This window comes from Toxotes jaculatrix, chromosome 17 (genome assembly GCF_017976425.1).
Source record: "Toxotes jaculatrix isolate fToxJac2 chromosome 17, fToxJac2.pri, whole genome shotgun sequence".
NCBI classification, from domain to species: Eukaryota; Metazoa; Chordata; class Actinopteri; family Toxotidae; genus Toxotes; species Toxotes jaculatrix.
This window is the reverse complement of record NC_054410.1, coordinates 15,579,943-15,597,791: the sequence shown is the minus strand read 5'-3', so window position 1 is coordinate 15,597,791 and position 17,849 is coordinate 15,579,943. Positions and strand designations below refer to the sequence as shown.

General features: G+C 42.6%; 2 protein-coding genes and 2 non-coding genes across 9 annotated transcripts in view; 3 read left to right on the top strand and 1 right to left on the bottom strand.

Moving 5' to 3' along the window:
- The first annotated feature begins 1,027 nt into the window (after positions 1-1,027).
- Positions 1,028-4,967, top strand: cln8 (CLN8 transmembrane ER and ERGIC protein). Of its 3 annotated transcripts, none has more exons than XM_041061462.1 (3): positions 1,028-1,110; positions 1,503-2,140; positions 2,552-4,967. In XM_041061462.1, exons 2-3 carry the CDS (start codon positions 1,601-1,603, stop codon positions 2,876-2,878), a joined length of 867 nt encoding a protein of 288 aa, XP_040917396.1. In that variant the 5' UTR covers positions 1,028-1,110; positions 1,503-1,600; the 3' UTR covers positions 2,879-4,967. The 3 variants fall into 3 exon arrangements, with proteins under 3 accessions (XP_040917396.1, XP_040917395.1, XP_040917397.1); XM_041061461.1 differs by having other exon boundaries at positions 1,032-1,110; positions 1,485-2,140; XM_041061463.1 differs by having other exon boundaries at positions 1,076-1,110; positions 1,492-2,140.
- Positions 4,968-5,323: 356 nt separating this feature from the next.
- arhgef10 (Rho guanine nucleotide exchange factor (GEF) 10) overlaps positions 5,324-17,849 on the top strand; it is a 46,288-nt gene continuing 33,762 nt past the window's right edge. For 3 of the 4 annotated variants that reach the window (XM_041061195.1, XM_041061194.1, XM_041061191.1), the window contains exons 1-4: positions 5,324-5,474; positions 12,157-12,266; positions 15,829-16,233; positions 17,325-17,669. In XM_041061195.1, the coding sequence (XP_040917129.1) occupies positions 12,230-12,266; positions 15,829-16,233; positions 17,325-17,669 (787 nt within the window). In that variant the 5' untranslated portion in view covers positions 5,324-5,474; positions 12,157-12,229. Of the gene's footprint in view, positions 5,475-10,995; positions 11,051-12,156; positions 12,267-15,828; positions 16,234-17,324; positions 17,670-17,849 lie in introns of those variants that run through there. The other variant, XM_041061193.1, reaches the window with a different exon arrangement.
- trnai-aau lies at positions 12,379-12,452 on the top strand. Its single transcript has one exon. It is a non-coding gene; the product is annotated as a tRNA-Ile (tRNA).
- On the bottom strand, positions 14,085-14,157 carry trnaf-gaa. The gene has a single exon. It is a non-coding gene; the product is annotated as a tRNA-Phe (tRNA).

Genomic DNA, 17,849 nt, shown 5'->3' with positions numbered 1-17,849 from the left:
TGTTTGGTTGTATGCATTGCTGTGATTATTATAATGTGACAGATCGACAGTACATCAAAGGGAACAGCTAATTGTCTTTTCCAAGACGTTTTCATCAATTCCGGCTTGTGGTGAGGTGAAAGACTGGGAAATATTATCAGCACATAACCATAATCACTGTTGTCGTGGGATGTGAAGTGCTATCATCACAAAAAACATAAGTACTGCCTGTACCTCTGATAACTGACTAAGTGGATTTATTGCCACACTCACCAGTGTGGCCAGAGAAGTTAGATTTGCTGGCTGATGTGTGTGTGTGTGTGTATGTGTGTGTGTGTGTGTGTGTGTGTGTGTGTGTGTGTGTGTGAATTGGTTGCCCTGCTAAGATCAAGTAAAATCAAGTATCATCAAGTAAAAAGTAAGCATCCTGTCAAGAGCATTCACCTGAACCCTGCTGCTCTGTGTGTAGTGCCTGCATGTTGTCCTCCAACAGTCCAGGGAAATGCATGAATGTGGTCAATCTGTCAGTGCGTGTTATCATTATGGCAACCTGCCCAGGGTGTGCCTCGTTGCTTTCTCAGTGCATTCAAAGGTAAACTGCAACATTTCCTGTGATATGGTAGCTTGAAATTTCATGTTGTTGGTTTTGTTTGTTTGTTTGTTTTAAAAAAAACAAAACAAAATAAAACATATACTGATTTCACATTATTTTTCAATGTAATCACATATAGTATCTTCATGTCTGGTCACATATTTGTAAACTGTATATGAATACGTGTAATTTATAACCATATCTGTCTTATACCAGTATGCAGTATATTTGTGCCTGACTTTGCGTCGGAGCTGTTTCATGTATTGTATGCGATGTGTTTGTCATGTGGCTTTACAGACAGGATGAAATCAAACCACGCTTTTTGCATTTGACTGGCAATTTAAGAGTAAACCAGTAGGATTCCGCCTCTCAGTGGTGTTGACCAATAGGGTGTCCGGAAGTTCAAGAGAGGCGTGACTTCCTGTTTGGGGATCATGTGACCAATATTGAGGTCGTGTGATGTGAATTGCACTGTGGTAGCTTGTTCAGTAGAAACGTTTCAGTACGTTATGTGCTACAAGGAGGATAGGTAGCTGCTGGTGAGTAATTATCGCTGCTTTTGACTCCTTGGCGTTATCTTACCTTTAGTCGGTCCCACTTTTGTGTGTTTTTTCCTACACATTTAAGTTTAGGTTGAAACTTGAGTCTGACTCCGCGTTTTTTTGAGGACTTGATGTTGAAAGTGTTGCTTAAATGGATAAAACGATCCTTTTTATTTGGTGTAGAACTGTTTTTTTTTTACTGAGTTACTACAAAAGCTTTTAAAAAGCAGTTTTTAAGTGAAACAGAACATTTACAGGGTTAAACGTGTAGCTTAATGGAGCCTGGGTACACTTGCCGGTTGCTTATAGCGATAGTGATGTATTTACGTTGTGTGTAGTGGTTGATGTGCGGTCTGTCTGTTCTTCAACAGCTTTCAGTTCTTTTGCAGGTGACCCACACACCATGCACGTACCAGCTCCTGCTCACAGTACCACCTTCAGCTGAGTCTCCCCTCAGCTTGAGCTCCAGTGTCCTCCCTCCATCACCATGGATCTTGACCAGCAAACCAGCCCTCTTACCCAGCCCAGTGCAGAATACTTCCAATGGGACTATCGCCTCAAACTCATTGGCCTGGGATTTGGCTTCTATTCAGCAATATTCTTCCTGTCTCATCTCCTGTCTGTGGTTCTGTGCCGCACCTACAACTCTCTGCCAGCTAAGGAGAAAGTCTTCTGGAACCTTGCAGCCACTCGGGCAGCGTTTGGCATCCAGAGTACTGTAGTCGGTCTTCGGGCCCTGACTGAGGACTCTCTGTTAACCAGAGACAGAGTGAGAGGCCAAGAAGACTGGTCGTGGTTTAATGTCCTCACAGCCACGGGTTTCTTCGTCTTTGAGAATGTAGCATTTCACGCCTCCAGTGTGGTATTTTGGTCATTTGACCTCCCACTGGCGACGCACCACTTCTTCGCCCTTTCAGGATATGCAGGGGCAGTGGTGTGGGATTCCCTGGGCCACTTCCTGCCAATGGTTACGCTGCTGCTGGAAATGAGCACACCGTTTACCTGTATATCCTGGATGTTACTGAAGGTAGGGGCCTTAATGTGCCTTTTTTGACGAGTGAAAATACCTGTCTCGGGGCTGTATTTGCATCTGATACTGCTGGCTAATTTTTTTTCTGCTAGAATATAAAATACTGGAAGTGTCACCAGGTTTCAGTTCCTCTTAGATATCGAACACCTTGTGACTGTCAACAAATAAAGTTTAGCATTCTTAGAAAGAGGAAGTTCTTTAAATAAAAGCACTAAGTCAGAGCCTAGACTTTCACTTTCAGACTTTCCCCAAATATTTGCATTGAGCACACATCGGTTACAGAGATGTAAGCTTCATAAAAAGATGTAATGGCATAAAAATTTGCCTGAAAATCCAATAAAATGCTACCAGGTCACATTAAGATCCTCCCAGTCATGAACCCTTTCTGTATTTCTTTTACCCCGACAGGCTGGCTGGGCACGCACCCTGATCTGGAAAGCCAACCAGTGGGTGATGATCCACATGTTCCACTGTCGCATGGTGCTCACCTACTACATGTGGTGGGTAACCTTGACCCACTGGGGAGAGATCAACACCCACGTGGCCCTACCCCAACGCCTGCTCTTCTTCACAGGCCTCGCTCTGCTGACGCTTATCATCAACCCCATCTGGACGCACAAAAAGACCATGCAGCTGCTCAACCCTGTGGACTGGAACTTTGGCAACAAGCCGGCTCCCCGAAACAGTAACGCTGAGGGCCAGTCTGGGGTTTCTGTCAAACCTCACACCAGCTGAGGGATACCAAAGAGGTCATTTCTTATCTTACTGATGTCATATTTTATTTTATTTTCTTGTTTTTCTTTTGTAATGGATATTTGAAGTGACTTTTAGCTTGATAAGATGGATATTTTTAAGATTTATTCTGTTAGATTAAGACTTTTTTTTACACATTCTAAATCCCCGGTCTGGTACCGCCTCGATAAATGTTACTGCATTGCCCGCCATAAGGCTTTTCTTTCAGGCAGTTTTCATGTAGGTTTATTTTTGTTTATTTTAAGGAAAGAATATTTATTTTCCATCTGGTTAGCTCTCAATAGGTAGGTGTGGCTGTTTAGGGCAGTGGAAAGAGGCTCCACTTGTTTGTGTTGTGTCATAAGATTGGTTAATTATTCACAGAAGGAAAAATAGCTGAGATAGCAGATCTTGCAAGAGCGAGATATCAAGATATCTCATAAATCATATATCATATAAAATCAGCCCACAGAGCTAATTACTTTCACTTACCATATTAAGTTGAAAGCAATAAATGTAAAACTAATGCAAGAGTCACGCAACCTTTTGAAGCTGCTTTACACCTAGAGCACTTAGAGATTTACATCCTGTCATGGTTGAGGAGGTATTGAACTGCACATCACTTTGTCAGCTGCTTCTGGATTGCTGCTGTGGATAGTGAAGTCCAGTTGTTCTGTCAGGTAAAAGAAGACTAGTAGCAACATGTTGTATGCTTGGGGATATGATATGAGGGAGACAGACGAGGTTATGCTCTTTCTCAGTAATCTTCAAACAACAAAGTCACGTCAAGAATGTGGCATTTTGTCATCTGTAGCACAAAAGGTTCTTTTACAAAGGAAATAGTTATTTGGCACGCATTGGTTAGCATTCGCAAGAAAACTTAGTTATGTTTAAAGAATGAGGTTCTAAGAGTTAGTCATTGGAGCTATTCGATACTAAGTGGATAATTAAATCAGCCAAATCATGAGTCACATTAGAGTTTTTTGATGGTGCATCCCGAATCTTCTTTACTGGGGGAAGAAAGCTCAGGACTGGTTCACTTCACAAAGGCTCTATTGTCCAAAACAGAGATGTAATGTGGCAAAAGTGATGCAGTATTGAGACAGAATTACACTGCTACAGTTTGATCATGCCTGTTCCAAGGGTCATCTGTGAAAATAATTTAAATGAAGTGTTTTTTTAATAAACGGTATGCTTATTTCTGCTTATGGTAAGCCACATCAGTATTTCAGTAAGATTTTTGTTTTGTGTTTTCTCCCCACAATGGCTTCATTGTATGTGAAGCCTTGGCCTTGAGTGTTGCGTTTGTCTGTTGTCGTATATCTGGCACAGGAACTATTCATTCGGTTGTCCTTGCAAATGCTGCAAACTTTCAGATCTTCGTCTCTGACATTTCTCAGTGTGTGGGCTGTAACAGTATTTCTGCTGTAGATCATATCTAATTATGTAAATAACTCTAGACCTTTAGATATGTTTTTTTTTTTAATGTTCTGTGCTTTTCACAACTTTGAATCAACTGAATTGACACAAATAATGAAAACTATATTATTTGAGAGTATTTTCATCGGTTCAGTTATAAACAAGGCGTAAAAATAATTATTTATTCTCTTACTGTAAGTTTGATCTTATTCTAATGTTTACTACAAAAATTACTAACATCATACAGTGTCATATTGATATGATGCATTTCATGTGTTACATCAGCAAAGAAATACTGCACTGTCACATTATGGGGTTGGTTCCCTAAAAGCTCTGTGCCATTCAGCATCTTGGTCTGTGTTGTGTGTGTTTTAATTATTTGGAGTTTCATATTAAAGTGTTTGCTCACATACAGCATTATGTCTACTGGTTTTGAGCATGGTTTATAAAGGCTTTGTAAGGGAGCATCAGCCTGTAGGTGGCAGCATGGGAATAATTATCTCATCAGTGTGTTTCCTAGTTTTTGCTGTGAGTACTCATCCATAAGTTTGACACATTTTTTCCACTTCAAGATTTATTGTCAGCAAAGCTTCAACACAGCCTTTTGAAGAGGCTTATTTTACGCACAGATGCAGTGTTGATTTTCTTTATCGATAACAGTTAATAAAACCAAATAAAAAAATGAAAATGTCATATGTTTTTTGGGGGGGCGCAGATTTAGGTGCAAAGTAAAAATGGTTTCTAGAAAGACACACTCCACAAACACGCAGACAAAACTTTAATGCAACATCACCTCCGGACAGCTGTTTTCGAGGGGAGCCACCTCACACGTCACGTGGGGCGGTTAGGAACTCCTCCGTCCGATCCAGGGGCCGATCCCACCGGAGAAGACATTGGGCAAGTGTGATTGATGTTCTGTGCAGCCAATCAGAGCTTCCACAAGTCTACCCGTCGGCCAATCAGCTACTGGGAGGAGGTAAGGAGTTTCATGGATGGAGTCAGTTTGCCACCGAGGAGAGTGAAGTTAAAAGAAGGACGCTGGGCAAACGCTGGATGTGTTTTTTTTATTATTATTAATTTATTGTTTCTAAAGTCGTGTCGAAATGTACTGCATTTAACACTTGCACGCCGTTATAGTAAAGGGATAAGGTAATTCTTTTGGGAAAAAGTCGTAAAAATGGTGAGTTGAGGACATTTTTTGAACGTTTCTGACAAAGTTTTAAACATCCCTAACTTTACTAACAGTTTTGTTTTTTTGTTGTTTTTTTTTACCACGTGGACACCAGCGTTAGCATCTTTTATTTGATAAAATCATGTGAAACGTTTCTTTTGTGTATTATAGTAACTTAGGTGAATTTTGTTTTAAAACAACGTATTGGGAGATGGCTATAACGTGGCGCCTCAGCTCCACTGCCAAGTTACCAACCCTCTCAACTACCTGCTAAAGCCAAGACAGTCACTTGATTTTATCCACGCATTTATGTTCATGAATGCGTCCTAATCTTGAAATGAACTGTTAGAAGAACTTGAAATGTCTTATCTAAACTGTCCCTCCGTTTTTGTCTAACACGTTAACTGAACAGGACACTGACATATATTTCTTCAGAGTTTGACTTTGACATAAACATTTTGATAGATGGCTCAGGGTTGAGCACAACTTCAGACTTTTCTGAACCCCCTGGCCTTCCCTTCAAGGTCCTAATTGCAGGTGCAAGATAGCCTTTCACCTTTATAATAGTGGTTTAAAAGCATGTTAAGTTTTCCATCTTGATGATAACAATAATTTCATTCATACAAAGCATATACACAGAAAATCCCTGCTGACTTTAACACTTGCATAAAATCACATCATGAGTGAGGAAGTCTTCCTGAGCCGAAGCAGACAACCCAACTGCAAATTCAAGTAGTCATGCATAGCATTCCTTAGTGAAAAGGCTGCAGAGCTTCAGTCAACTGGAAGATCGGTCTAAAGAGGTAGTAAAACCATAATTTAATTAAAATATTTCCCTTAGTGGTCGCCTCTGTGCACAAAAAGAGCCAAGTGCTTCCAGGAATTTTTAAAGCTTCGCTAAGCCCCCAGAAGATGGTTGAAATACAGAGAGTGCTTTGATCTTCATTTGTTTTGTCTGGTGACATGCATGCTGAGTTTACTCAGCAAGTAAATGGGTGAGTTGGAATATGCAGGGGGTCACACACACACATGGACGTACACAAAAGTCTCCTCTGGTAATTTGTTTAGCAAATAACCAGGGTGGCCTGGCTGCAAATACAGATGCTTAATACCACGACCCACTGTAATAACACCTAGAGGAGGCTGCCCAAGGAGCACAGGTCATTTTTTCCTTGCTCAAATTCACTGCAGTTTCCTAATGTAAGCGCTCAGGTGAGACATGTAGACACAGGACTCTTTATGTGTGACACTTTCTCCTCATCAAACCACAGCTGTTTTGACTGTGTTTCCAGGGACCTCTGGGGAAAAAAAATGTTGGTGCTTTGAGGAAAGGAATGTTGGCAGAATCAGTGTTAACGCTATTTGCCATGTCAGTCAGCTAGGTCCTTTGAGAAACAGTATTTTATCATCCTATCAACCCTTTTGTCATCAGCATGAAAACATAGTATAGCCTGACCCTGCAGTATCTTCTTCTGTCGTTGTTATAGTGAACGCAGACATCGTTCAGTGGAGAAATGCCAGGAACTGCTAATTGCTAAAGTAATTGTGACAAGCCAGGAAGCCTACTTTGCCAGCAGCGGCTCATGGAAATGCCCTCTGTTTACCATGAGTAAGCTTGGGGTGCCAGAGCACACAGTGGTTGAGCAGAGGAGCATACCATTCATTTTTAGAAAAGCAGTTATGGATTCACTGTCCACCCACGACCCCTCCAGTGATCCACTGAGATTAGCAACAATAGTTCAGCAACAGCTGGGAGAGAAAGGCAGTGCTCTCCTGCAGGTGGATGTGAGAAATTGCTCACATACCACACACTTGTTTAGCAGCTGGAAACATGTTGGATAAATTGACCCGGGCACATCAGTTGTGTTGTATATGGTAGGAATTGTAGGTCCCGATTTCACCAAGATGTTTGATCCTTCTATTCAAATGCCTGTGTTAGTACCACGCTCGTTGAATTGAGCTATATTCTTGGCAGCCAAAGATAAGTAAAGTCATTGCTCCTGGACAGTCTTGGCTTCAGACAGTGTCTCCACACTTTAGAGTCAGTGCAATGACCGGTCCACTGACGATGAAGAGTATTGCAGTTTCCTGTGCTCACTTATTGTAATCTGAATGAGTTGCTCTATTCATATTAAAATGCCTTCAGAGCTTAAATCCAGCCAGTTAACAAAAGCTCCTTGGAGCAGCCGCTTATCCACTGCTCACCACACACTGTATAGTGTTCTTCTGGTGACATGTTGGGCTCTTGAAGCTTTGGTGTGGCTCACTGGGTGGGTGGAGACCAGTTAGGAGTGACAGCCAAGACTGTGGCTGCCTCTGTTTTCAAATGGACACCACATTTGAAATATTATGCAGCCCGAGTCTTTCATTTTGTCCAGTGGTTCCCAAGCTGGGAGGGCCATTTGAACATTTTGTCTCTTTTGCTGAGAACAGAATCTGCCTCCAAGTAAAGTAAAAAAAATCAAACATTATGATTGTAATGTAAAAATGTTTTAAATGTTTTTAAAGATCTTCTCAGGTGTATCATGGTGTAATTAGTGTTGTGTGATGCATCATAGTGGTTGCACTACACACTGTAATGTGATGGATCACAACATGCAGCAATGGGCCACAGCGGTAGCTTAGCACTGACCACAGTTGGTCTCATGCAGTCCCCTCACATGTCCAATAGATCACACCTCTCACATCAGATAACCTGCAGGCCTGCCTATTGAACTGTATTTCCCACAGTTCACACCCATTAGGCCTGTAATTATAACTGATAGCTGAGGGGGAATACCAGACCCATCTTCTGGTCTTCTGGATGGGTTGACTGTTCAATGTGTTGAGGGTCGGTTATGTTACACTGAGTGGAGGACTGGGTGGAGGGGTAAACACTCTGCCATGCATGAGGAGAATTTTACTGCTACAGGAACAAAAGGAGATGAAATTATGAGGAAGACTGCTTTCTTATTCTTATTCTTATTCTTATTATGATATCTGTGTCTGTGGATATGCTTCCAATTTCTCTTTTGCTGCCAGGAGTCAGGATTCTCACTTTTGAAAGTCAGCTATCTTGTGCCTGTTTGTAAACCTCCCCACCCCTTTTGCGGTCAGGGTGTGTGGTGAAGTGTGGCATGTTGTCAAGGCTGGTTGGCCCAGATACTGTGAAGGTTGCGAGGTTGATCCTGTATGAACTACAGAGTGTTTGAGTTGAGATTTAGTTCTCAGGCTGTGCTACCTGGCACAGTAGACAACCAGTGGATGTACAGCACATTGTCACAGGTGTTGTTCACAATACAAGGAACCAAGAGCACCGAGTTGTTATATATATAATGATGTATGAGTGGAACAATAGTGGAAGTTCTTTGTAGCAATACCATAATTTTTCAACCCTTTAATGCTGATTATTAAGAGAATGGAACGAGGCACCTCGTTCCTGTTTAGTATGCTGCAGGGCACTGTCCTGCCCTCCCCCGAAACCTCCCCCCAAATATATCACAGTACTTTGTTAAGCCTGTTCGTCAGCTCTTTGTAGGCCCGTGATCTGCTGTTTTCAGTCGAGGCCTGAATACTGCAAGCCTGGTAGAAGACTGGAGAAGACTGGGACACACCACTCAATAAAACAAATCAGCCAAAGAACTGCAAAGCCAAAGGCAGACACTCACAGTCTCTCTCTCTCTCAACACCCTCTTCTCCAGGCTTTTGTTTATGACTTTCAGCCCGCGTGTGGAATGCCACTTGTCATTAAGGGTGCTACAGAAAACTCTACAGAAGAATCAAAACCCCTTCCCAAAACCAGGACGTTTGACGTAGCATAGTTCTCAGCAACACGCGCAATTCATTTTTGATAGATCTCTGGTTGTCATAAGTGATGACAAAGAAGATGTGTGGTTATTTGTGCAGTATTATTTATGCTCTATCAGCTCATCAAGTTTAAATAGTACTTTATTATTTATAATAAATTTTATAATAAACCATCACCCCTTTTGAAATAGGAAAAATGCCTTGTGAAATCTAGTTAAATTCGAGTTAATGTACAGTAGTCTCAAGAACCTTGGTGTTGACATTTAATGTGCCATTCTATAGCCAGCTGTTGTATTTTCTTTGACTGAACATAGATGGCAGTTTATCCTCCAAACTATGGATTATGTTGACAGTGTGCATGTACCATACATATTGTCCACGTTTTTTTGATCCTTGTCATTGTCTTGTTCTTTCACATGGGTTGTTAGGACTAAACAGGTGAGCAAATTGTTTGCATTACACCAGCAGACCAGATGACTGTTTTCCTGTCTGCAGATCACAGCTCAGCCTTTCCCGACACGTAATGACATGCTTAGCTGAGTCTGTCATCAGCTATACGGCTGATTTTACCTCTCTGGTGTCTTCCGCTCTGTCCTCAATCATTGCTCTCAGATTAGGCTGTAATACAGTAGCTTTTTATGAAATACTGAGCAGATTAGCAGAGACATGTGTTAATAAATTATATGGAATGCTTTCTTGTCATCTCTGTGAGGGTTCATAAACTACTTGTACTCGCTTGCTTGTGTTGCCCAGTTTTTTTTTTTCCAAGAAGCAATTAAAAAGATGAAAATCAGACTAATTACAGGAGAGAGGAGGACTGGAGGAATTTGCAGACTGGTTTCAAAGCAGAAGTGAGAAAGGTTGTCTTTGCTCAGACACTGAGCCAGCTCCTCTACAAGACAATACATTTCAACATGTCAGCCTAATGCATGTTGAGATTTTTTATAGACAATGTGGCTTCTCTCTTGTGTTCAGGATTACACCTGAATATTTCACTTCTTTTCCCCTCCCTTCCTTCCTTTTCCTGCTGTCCTTGAACAGTGAAGGGAGAGATGAGTCACTTTTCGAATCTCCTGTCAGGGCTAGGCTGGTAGTTCTCTCTCCAAAGTGTGCCAGTCAGTATACAAGCACGTTTGTCATGTAACTACCTGTTTCGCACTCCTGCATAACTTGTCTCAGGCTGTGCAGTATATACCCTAAAGAAGGCCTCATCATCTGTCATACTATATAACGTTGTAGCTGCTCCTGTTCGTCTCCTCTCTATTGTGTTGGCTGTTTTTCCTCAGGCTATGCATACTCTACCTGCCTCTGTTAGCGCTAGCATTATCTGTCAGCCGCACTGTATTCAGCACACACTGGCCCTGTGTGTTCACATCCACTGTTCTGGCTTGGTGCCCTGTGAATAGGGTGGAGGACAAAGAAGCAGAGGATTTCACATTATTTGTAGACAAAACAAGCTTTGAGACTCAGAATGAGTGATCCTTTGGATCTTGTTTGCGGCAATACTGTGGTGAACGTTTGTCTTAGTCAGAAGTAGACTGTTGCGAACTTATCTTGTGGTTTGTATTGAACGATAGAGATTGTATGGGTGGAATATGGGGCATACACGCCACAACAATGGCCGCTTTATGCGACAGCATGATGTCATGACTCTGTCATCTGTTCTTGGGGATGCCAGCAAGCTGAAGACGTCTGGAAATAGCTCAACTTTTTTTTTTTTTTTTTTTCTAGAGGAGGCCTTTGACAGAAACTGTCACCTCTGGATACGAATTGTACATCAGCAAACAAAGGCTGCGCTGGTGAGGAATGCAATGTCTCTCATGCCCATGCAGGTCCAAAGGTCTCTCCTGCCTCAGCATGCTAACGACATTTCCCTGGGCCAAAATGTGTGACTGCTGTTAAGTCAAAATGTCACATTGACCTCTGTGCCCTAAATGCTCACACATGCTTTACCTGATTTTATTTCAAGTCATGTAATTAGCTAAGTGTTTTAGTAGAATACTGCCACCTGGGCTAACCCTACAGACATGATAATGTCCTTGGGTTTTAATTGACTAGTTTTTTTCACAGCCTGTGGCATAGCGTAACCTTTTTGATAATCAAGCATGACAATAGAGTTTCCTTGTACTTGAACAAACACTCAAAGTGGTGGAAGAAGTGTTTGCCTTTAGCTGTGTTTACTCTCTAATCTACATTTGGCTGTATTTGATCTTTTGAGGAAAGGGTGCAAATTTATAATGTGGGAAACCAGTTGGTTTAAGACCTCGAGTAAATTTGTTAATTTTGATAAAGGCCGAGCTGAGTAAACAAAGGGAGGGTTGTATGTTTACCTCTGACTTTGAATCAATTAGTACCCAAACCACCACAATCAACAAGAGCTGAAATCTGTACACAGACCTGCTTTGAATAAATTTGTTTTAGCTACAGAAACTCCCTACTGCACTTCTTTTCATAATGCTTGCTTCACAGGGGATGACCTATCCATTATAATGGTGGCCAAGCCCATTCATACCCATGACATGACTCACGCCCACAATTAGCAAAGGAGAATGTTGTGTACACTTAAACACGTGGTAGCGTCAACAGTCCCCAGGAGCACTATAAGAGCTTCTTTTGTTTCCATTCATTTGTCTGAATTAGCCATGGTTTAGATTCTGGTGTCGATACAAAAGATACTACGCCGTGACCACAACACAGCCATGCTCCTCTGTTGACAAATTGCTGCTGTGATTAAGTAACAAGTGTGGTTGGGCTGTCGGAGACTTGGGTGGCTTGCGTATGCCGACCCAGAAATGCCTAACTGATGATCTATGGAAACATTCTTCAGTGCTAAATTAATTTGGAAATCCTGTGCGTATCAACCCACCTATTTTGGCATTTTGTGACATTTGTCTTTTTCCTTTAGGAGCGTGTTTCGGCGTAGTTGATCCCCTGCATGCAGCTGTCTGAAGAGCCTGTGCAGGAGAGGACCAGCGAGCATGGATGTGGAAGACTTTCCTCCCCCACCTCCTGAAAGTAAAGTCAACAAAGCTTTGTCACTCACTCATGCTATGCACTTTACCTTTAACCTCACAGAGCAACTTGAGAGACATGGGTGTAGAGAGGAGGGTGGGCCAGGGTTTGCATGGGCCGGTTAGCTCAGTTGGTTAGAGCGTGGTGCTAATAACGCCAAGGTCGCGGGTTCGATCCCCGTACGGGCCATGTCTTTTGAGTTGAGATTTGGGAAACTGAACTGATAGAAAGCCGGTGGGAGATTTTCAGATGCTATTGGGCTAAACTCCACACCAGTTTGTGTTGATACTGTTACTCCAATCACATGTGTGTTTCATTGTCTGTTTTTAATGAGAGCTTACAGTTTTAGACCAAGAGTCTCACCTGCTAGCTTCTGTAGGTCATCTCGTGGTCAGAGCACTTCCTGGAGGGCTGCTGAAGCCGGACAGTATGAGTAAACAACAGATTCCTCTCCTCCGCTTCTCTGCCGCGGCGGAGTGTGTGGGCAGATGAGCGAGGGAGTGAGGAGGGTAAAATGTGCTGCGCTGCTGTGAATACCAGACAATGTTCCTCAGTATAAGGCTGAATACTGCCACAGCGGCACGCACACACATCAACACGCACAAACGCCCTAACCCAGCCTCCGGGGATAGACACAGGCTGGAGAAATGCTTCGTCTCTAGCTGGCCAGTGACTGTCTTTGTTGCCAGGGCGATGGTGGAGAGGTTCGCAACCTAGTGACTCATTTGAGCTGACCATTATGTAGCAGTGTGGAGATAAGCCCACCGAACAGAATCCATATTGTGGTTATGAATTGACAATGGGAACTGTGGTTGTGTGTCGTTGTGCATGTTCACACACTTGCATGTATATCCCTCCATGGTCTTGTAATTTGAGTCCTCTCAAGGATAGAAAGATAAGAGAAATCCACTTAAGTGAAAACGCCTTTATTCCCAGTTCAGGGCTGTGGTGTTATACATGTTTGTGCGTGTACACGTGTGTGGTTACACTGTAAGGACAGCACCCAGCACAGTCTCTGTAATTAGGCTGCTGACATGCATACCCACACAGCCAAGTATCAGTGGCCTCATATACACATAGTTGCAGATGTACTATTGAATGTCTAGTTGTCATTGACCATCTGGTCAAATCCAATCGAATCAAGTCCTACTCTGTTCTGGCACAGCCAAGCGTTTCACATTGACACCACAGAGAGGGGATCTGAGTGCAAGTATTGGCATATGATATACATCCCTCAGTCCTGGAGTACCACAGACTGTTAGTCAGCTAGCTGTGCCTTATCTGTGGGGCCCACACCGTTCATTATTGCACAGATGGAAAAAGACAGATAGCATCTTTGTTTCCACGTTTGCTCTTTACACCTCTCTTTTCTTGCACCTTTAGTCATGGGTGCAGATGGACATGGGGTCACGATGCTGACCTGCAACGTTAGTCACAGCCGTTTCCTCACACACTGACTACAGGGTGGAACGGCCCCCTGTCACAGCCCGGGGGATTTCTACTGGTGATTTAGAGCTGTGTACATTGTTGTGAGGAACTTCAAAGTTATTAGGTTTAGCTACAGGGAGTTTCTTTAAGTTAAGGATTACTTGGTCACCCCTCAGGCCTGGAGGCAGAACACAGCAACAGTGAACGTGGTTCATTTCATGGTAAAGAATAACCTCATCAGCTAAACTTGTAACAGCCACATAAGTGCTGAGTTAGGGAGGAAGTTGGAAGTTAAATGGATATTGTTTTGAGTCCACAGGAAAGGGGGTAGGCTTTAAATGGACATTTATCTGTGATTAAGAAGCAGCTAGGGGAAAAGGGCTAGGTCAAAATTGCCGAAACCCGGGATCGAACCAGGGACCTTTAGATCTTCAGTCTAACGCTCTCCCAACTGAGCTATTTCGGCACCTGAGGACTTTGTTATTGTTCATTTCATTGACTTATACTGGAAATGAACTCATCCAAACTTGGAATGCTCTGTTTTCATTGGGAACACAGTCAGGATATGAGAGTAAGGCTTTGGACTGTAAGCTAACACAATCAAGCTGTGACTACTGATGAAAGTGCTCACAAAGAATCTGTGGTATGCTTGCGAGCAAAACTGTAGCAGTGATAGATTATAATTCTCAGAAGTTAAAGGGACCTCCCTAAATGTTGGCTCCCTATAGGAAAATCAGCAACACCTCAGAAGAGCTCATGGGCTGGATGGCGGTAACAAGAGTTTCATGCAGTCAGGGTTTTGGCTCCACAGCACTGAATTCATGTTGAAGTCTTTTGAATATATGCTTCTTCTTTTTTTTGTTTCATTACACCACTGAATGAAAACTGAAATAATGAGTTTACTTTGTGCCAAAACATGAAACCAGTTGATGAAAGTTGAGCCTGTGCATTCCTGATCCTTGTACTCTCTCTTGCTCTTTACTGAGATTCACTTACTCAGGGCCGCGCTCTATTCATCAGATCAGAACTAATGCATAAACTCAGGCTGTACTATTCACTGGAGGGAGTAACAGCTCTCTTTCCTGCTGGCCTAATTGCAGTGTGGAAACTGGAAATTCATTTGTTGTTCCCTTCCTGTCTTCTGCCAAGTGAGCTCTCTGTTGTGAAGGTGACGCCTTTGAATGCTAGCTATATCGTGTAGCTCTGCCCTAGTTTGTTTTTGCTATAAAGTAGAGCAGCTCAATTGCTGTTTTGGTGCGAATCCTTGATGTAAAAAATTCTACAAGAAAACACAGTGCTGTAGTAGACCCCACCCTTAATTATAAGTCTGAATGTGGCTCAGTCCTTTTACTTTAACAGCCCAAGGACTAGAACTGCCACCCACAGTGTATCTGTAAACGTTCTCTGAAGTAGTCTTTGAGTGAAATAATATTATTAGAGAGTTAAATCTTAACTAAATTTAACTTAGGTGCAGCCAAATCCCCCAAAACACACAGTGTGGTATGATTATCCTGCTGTCATCCCAGAGTTATATATTTTATTAGTCTATTCTAATTTGTATGTTTTTCTTTTGTACATAGGCTACACACACTTGACTGTTGCAGTAGACAAACAGGTTATAACTTTCCAGAAGTTTATACATTAGTGCTTCAAATGTAATTGTTTCATAGTCACTACCCATTGTTATAAGAGACTCTTCAGGACTTATTTTCTCAGGGAAGCCTTAATTAGCATTTGGCATAAAACAAATGATGTCTCTGGATTATGCTTTAATCACACTCTTTCACTGATTTTTCATCTAGGAACTGAATCTTCAATTTTGGATGTTTTATCTTTGCCAGTGGGACTCGGTGGTAAAATCACAAATCACAGTACATTTTCTAGAAATTTGGTTGAGACTCAGGACTCAGGACGACGAGAATGAATAATAGTTGCAAAATTGCCTCCAATGTTCCAGTACAACCAGTGATGTTAAAGGCATAGCCACCTCAGTAGAGATGAAATGTTCACCAGCTGACAAATCATTATTACTCTCATGGTATATATCATTCTATTGCCCAAATCTTTTGTCTGATATTCTCTGAATCAGTAATATAATCGAGCGCTCAACATGTCTGAACCCAACCTCTGTTTCCAGTGTTGGCAGACAGCGTCCCGTTTGCAGACGAAGACGAGGGTGAAGCCTTTGACTTTGATGACAGCGGTGATGACGTCCCTGAGGCTGACCGCCTACCCCCTGCGCCTCCAGCTCCTCCAGCCCCTATAAGCAAGGATCAGAGCCAGGACAACTTGGTGGCCACTCACCCTGAGGGCCATCTCCCCATCCCAGACCCCCCAGCGCCTTCAACCACATCCAGCACAGCTCCATCATCAGGAGATACAACAGTTGCCACAGGCAGATCCTCCACAGCAGGCGGAGCAACAACAGAAGGAGGGGAGGGGACATGTGCTGCTGTGGGGACTGATGACACAGAGACAGATTTACCACCACCTCCACCCCCTCCTCTTAATGATGACGCTGAGACAGATCCTGGAAGAACAGGTTTGCATCCCAAAAGTGTTGACATAATTTGGCTGTAGGGAAGGGGACAGAGACTCCTCCACACTACAGTTGCATTTGGACACTGGTTAACTGATAATAATGCCTTGAACATATGTGATGTTTCCTGACAGTGGTCAAAAATTCTTCACATTCTTCTTTCGTGTTTTGGTGAATTATCTGCCTCTCATCCAGCCCCTTTAGCTCAGGCTAAAGTGAGGGTGTGAAGTGGCTGCCCCACGTCTATCTCTGTCATGACACTTTGTATCTCTGGCTGCCTGGTGCCGGAGGTTGTCTGGCTTTTATCACAGAAAGTTGTGACAACAGCAGCAGCAGCAGCAGCAGGGCTGGGTTCTGCATATTCTCACTCACTCTGTAATAGGCAGGTTTTTGGTGGTTCACACCAAAGTGTGAAATAGCCTAAAAGGTATGACGTTTAATTGATCAGCAAAATTTTATAAGATTGAGTAATTCGATTAAATTAATAGAACATTAAGGCCACGGATTGAAAACAGAGTGCATACCATCAGCTGAACATTAACTTAAGAAGATCAACAACTGTCACACATATCAAAGAACTGCTTCCAACTTTGTTGTCATAGGGTTTGCAACTGGGAGTCAGACACATTCCGCAGTAAAGTAAAAATAGCAGCAGTGTATATGTGTTCACTAGCATCCAGCTGCAATGATAAAATAAGGACACTGACAAATACAAGTAAGTTTTTTTTTTGCAAGCTTAAATGTTTTTTGGTAGAACTTTGTTGCTGCTTAGCTTAGTTTGTCAGAGAAGTATTGATGGTACTTAGGTTGCTGGTTGAAATCCTGTCCAACCATATTGAATTCATTTAGCTGTTGTGATAATTTTCTAAACTGCAGCTGTGTCTCTTCAGGGAAATTATTACGCTGGGGTGTCTATTCTGAAAGTCTCTGTGGGTCTATTAATAATCCAGTTAATTAATGTGCAATTACAAGTGAGCTGATCATGTTTTCTGTAATGTGTTTCAGCATTTTTACATTGATGTGATGCATCTTTGCTATAATTGTGACTATAAATGTAACTGTGTAAATTAGCTGTACCTGATTTCTCTCACCAGGCAGTGAAGACCTGGATCCATCCATCAGTGACCCTCACCCTCTGCAGGCCATCCCCAGGACCTCCTCCCAGGGCAAAGTCAACCCCTACTCTGTGATTGACATCACTCCTCTCCAGCTGGAGCAGCTTGAGCAGCAGCATGGGCCCTCCTCTTCCACTTCTTCACCAATGGAGCCCAAGGAACGAGAGGAAGAGGCCCAGGATATCCACACTAGCCCTGCTGGCATCACTTCAGGATACTCGGTGCCGGTGCCCTGTGGTTATGCAACCCCCTCTGGTGTACCACTTATCACACCAGCTTACACCACACCTGTCATCATTCGACACCTCTCCATGGATGAGGATGGTAAAGTAGAGCCTGCAGCAGGGGGGGGGAAATTCTGAAAATGCTTTTATATCTAAATTATGATTCATAAAATGGTAACGTTAATTATGCATTCATAGCTAGTTTTTTTAAACATCCAGGTTACCATAAAATTCTATGACTGTCTGTTAGCCTTGTTGCTGTCACCCCCCCACCTCTCAC

Coding starts and splice junctions, on each gene's coding strand:
- cln8 (XM_041061462.1), top strand. CDS start 1,601: ATGGATCTTGACCAGCAAACCAGCCCTCTTACCCAGCCCAGTGCAGAA. Junction 2,141..2,551: donor TATCCTGGATGTTACTGAAG/GTAGGGGCCTTA, acceptor TTACCCCGACAG/GCTGGCTGGGCACGCACCCT.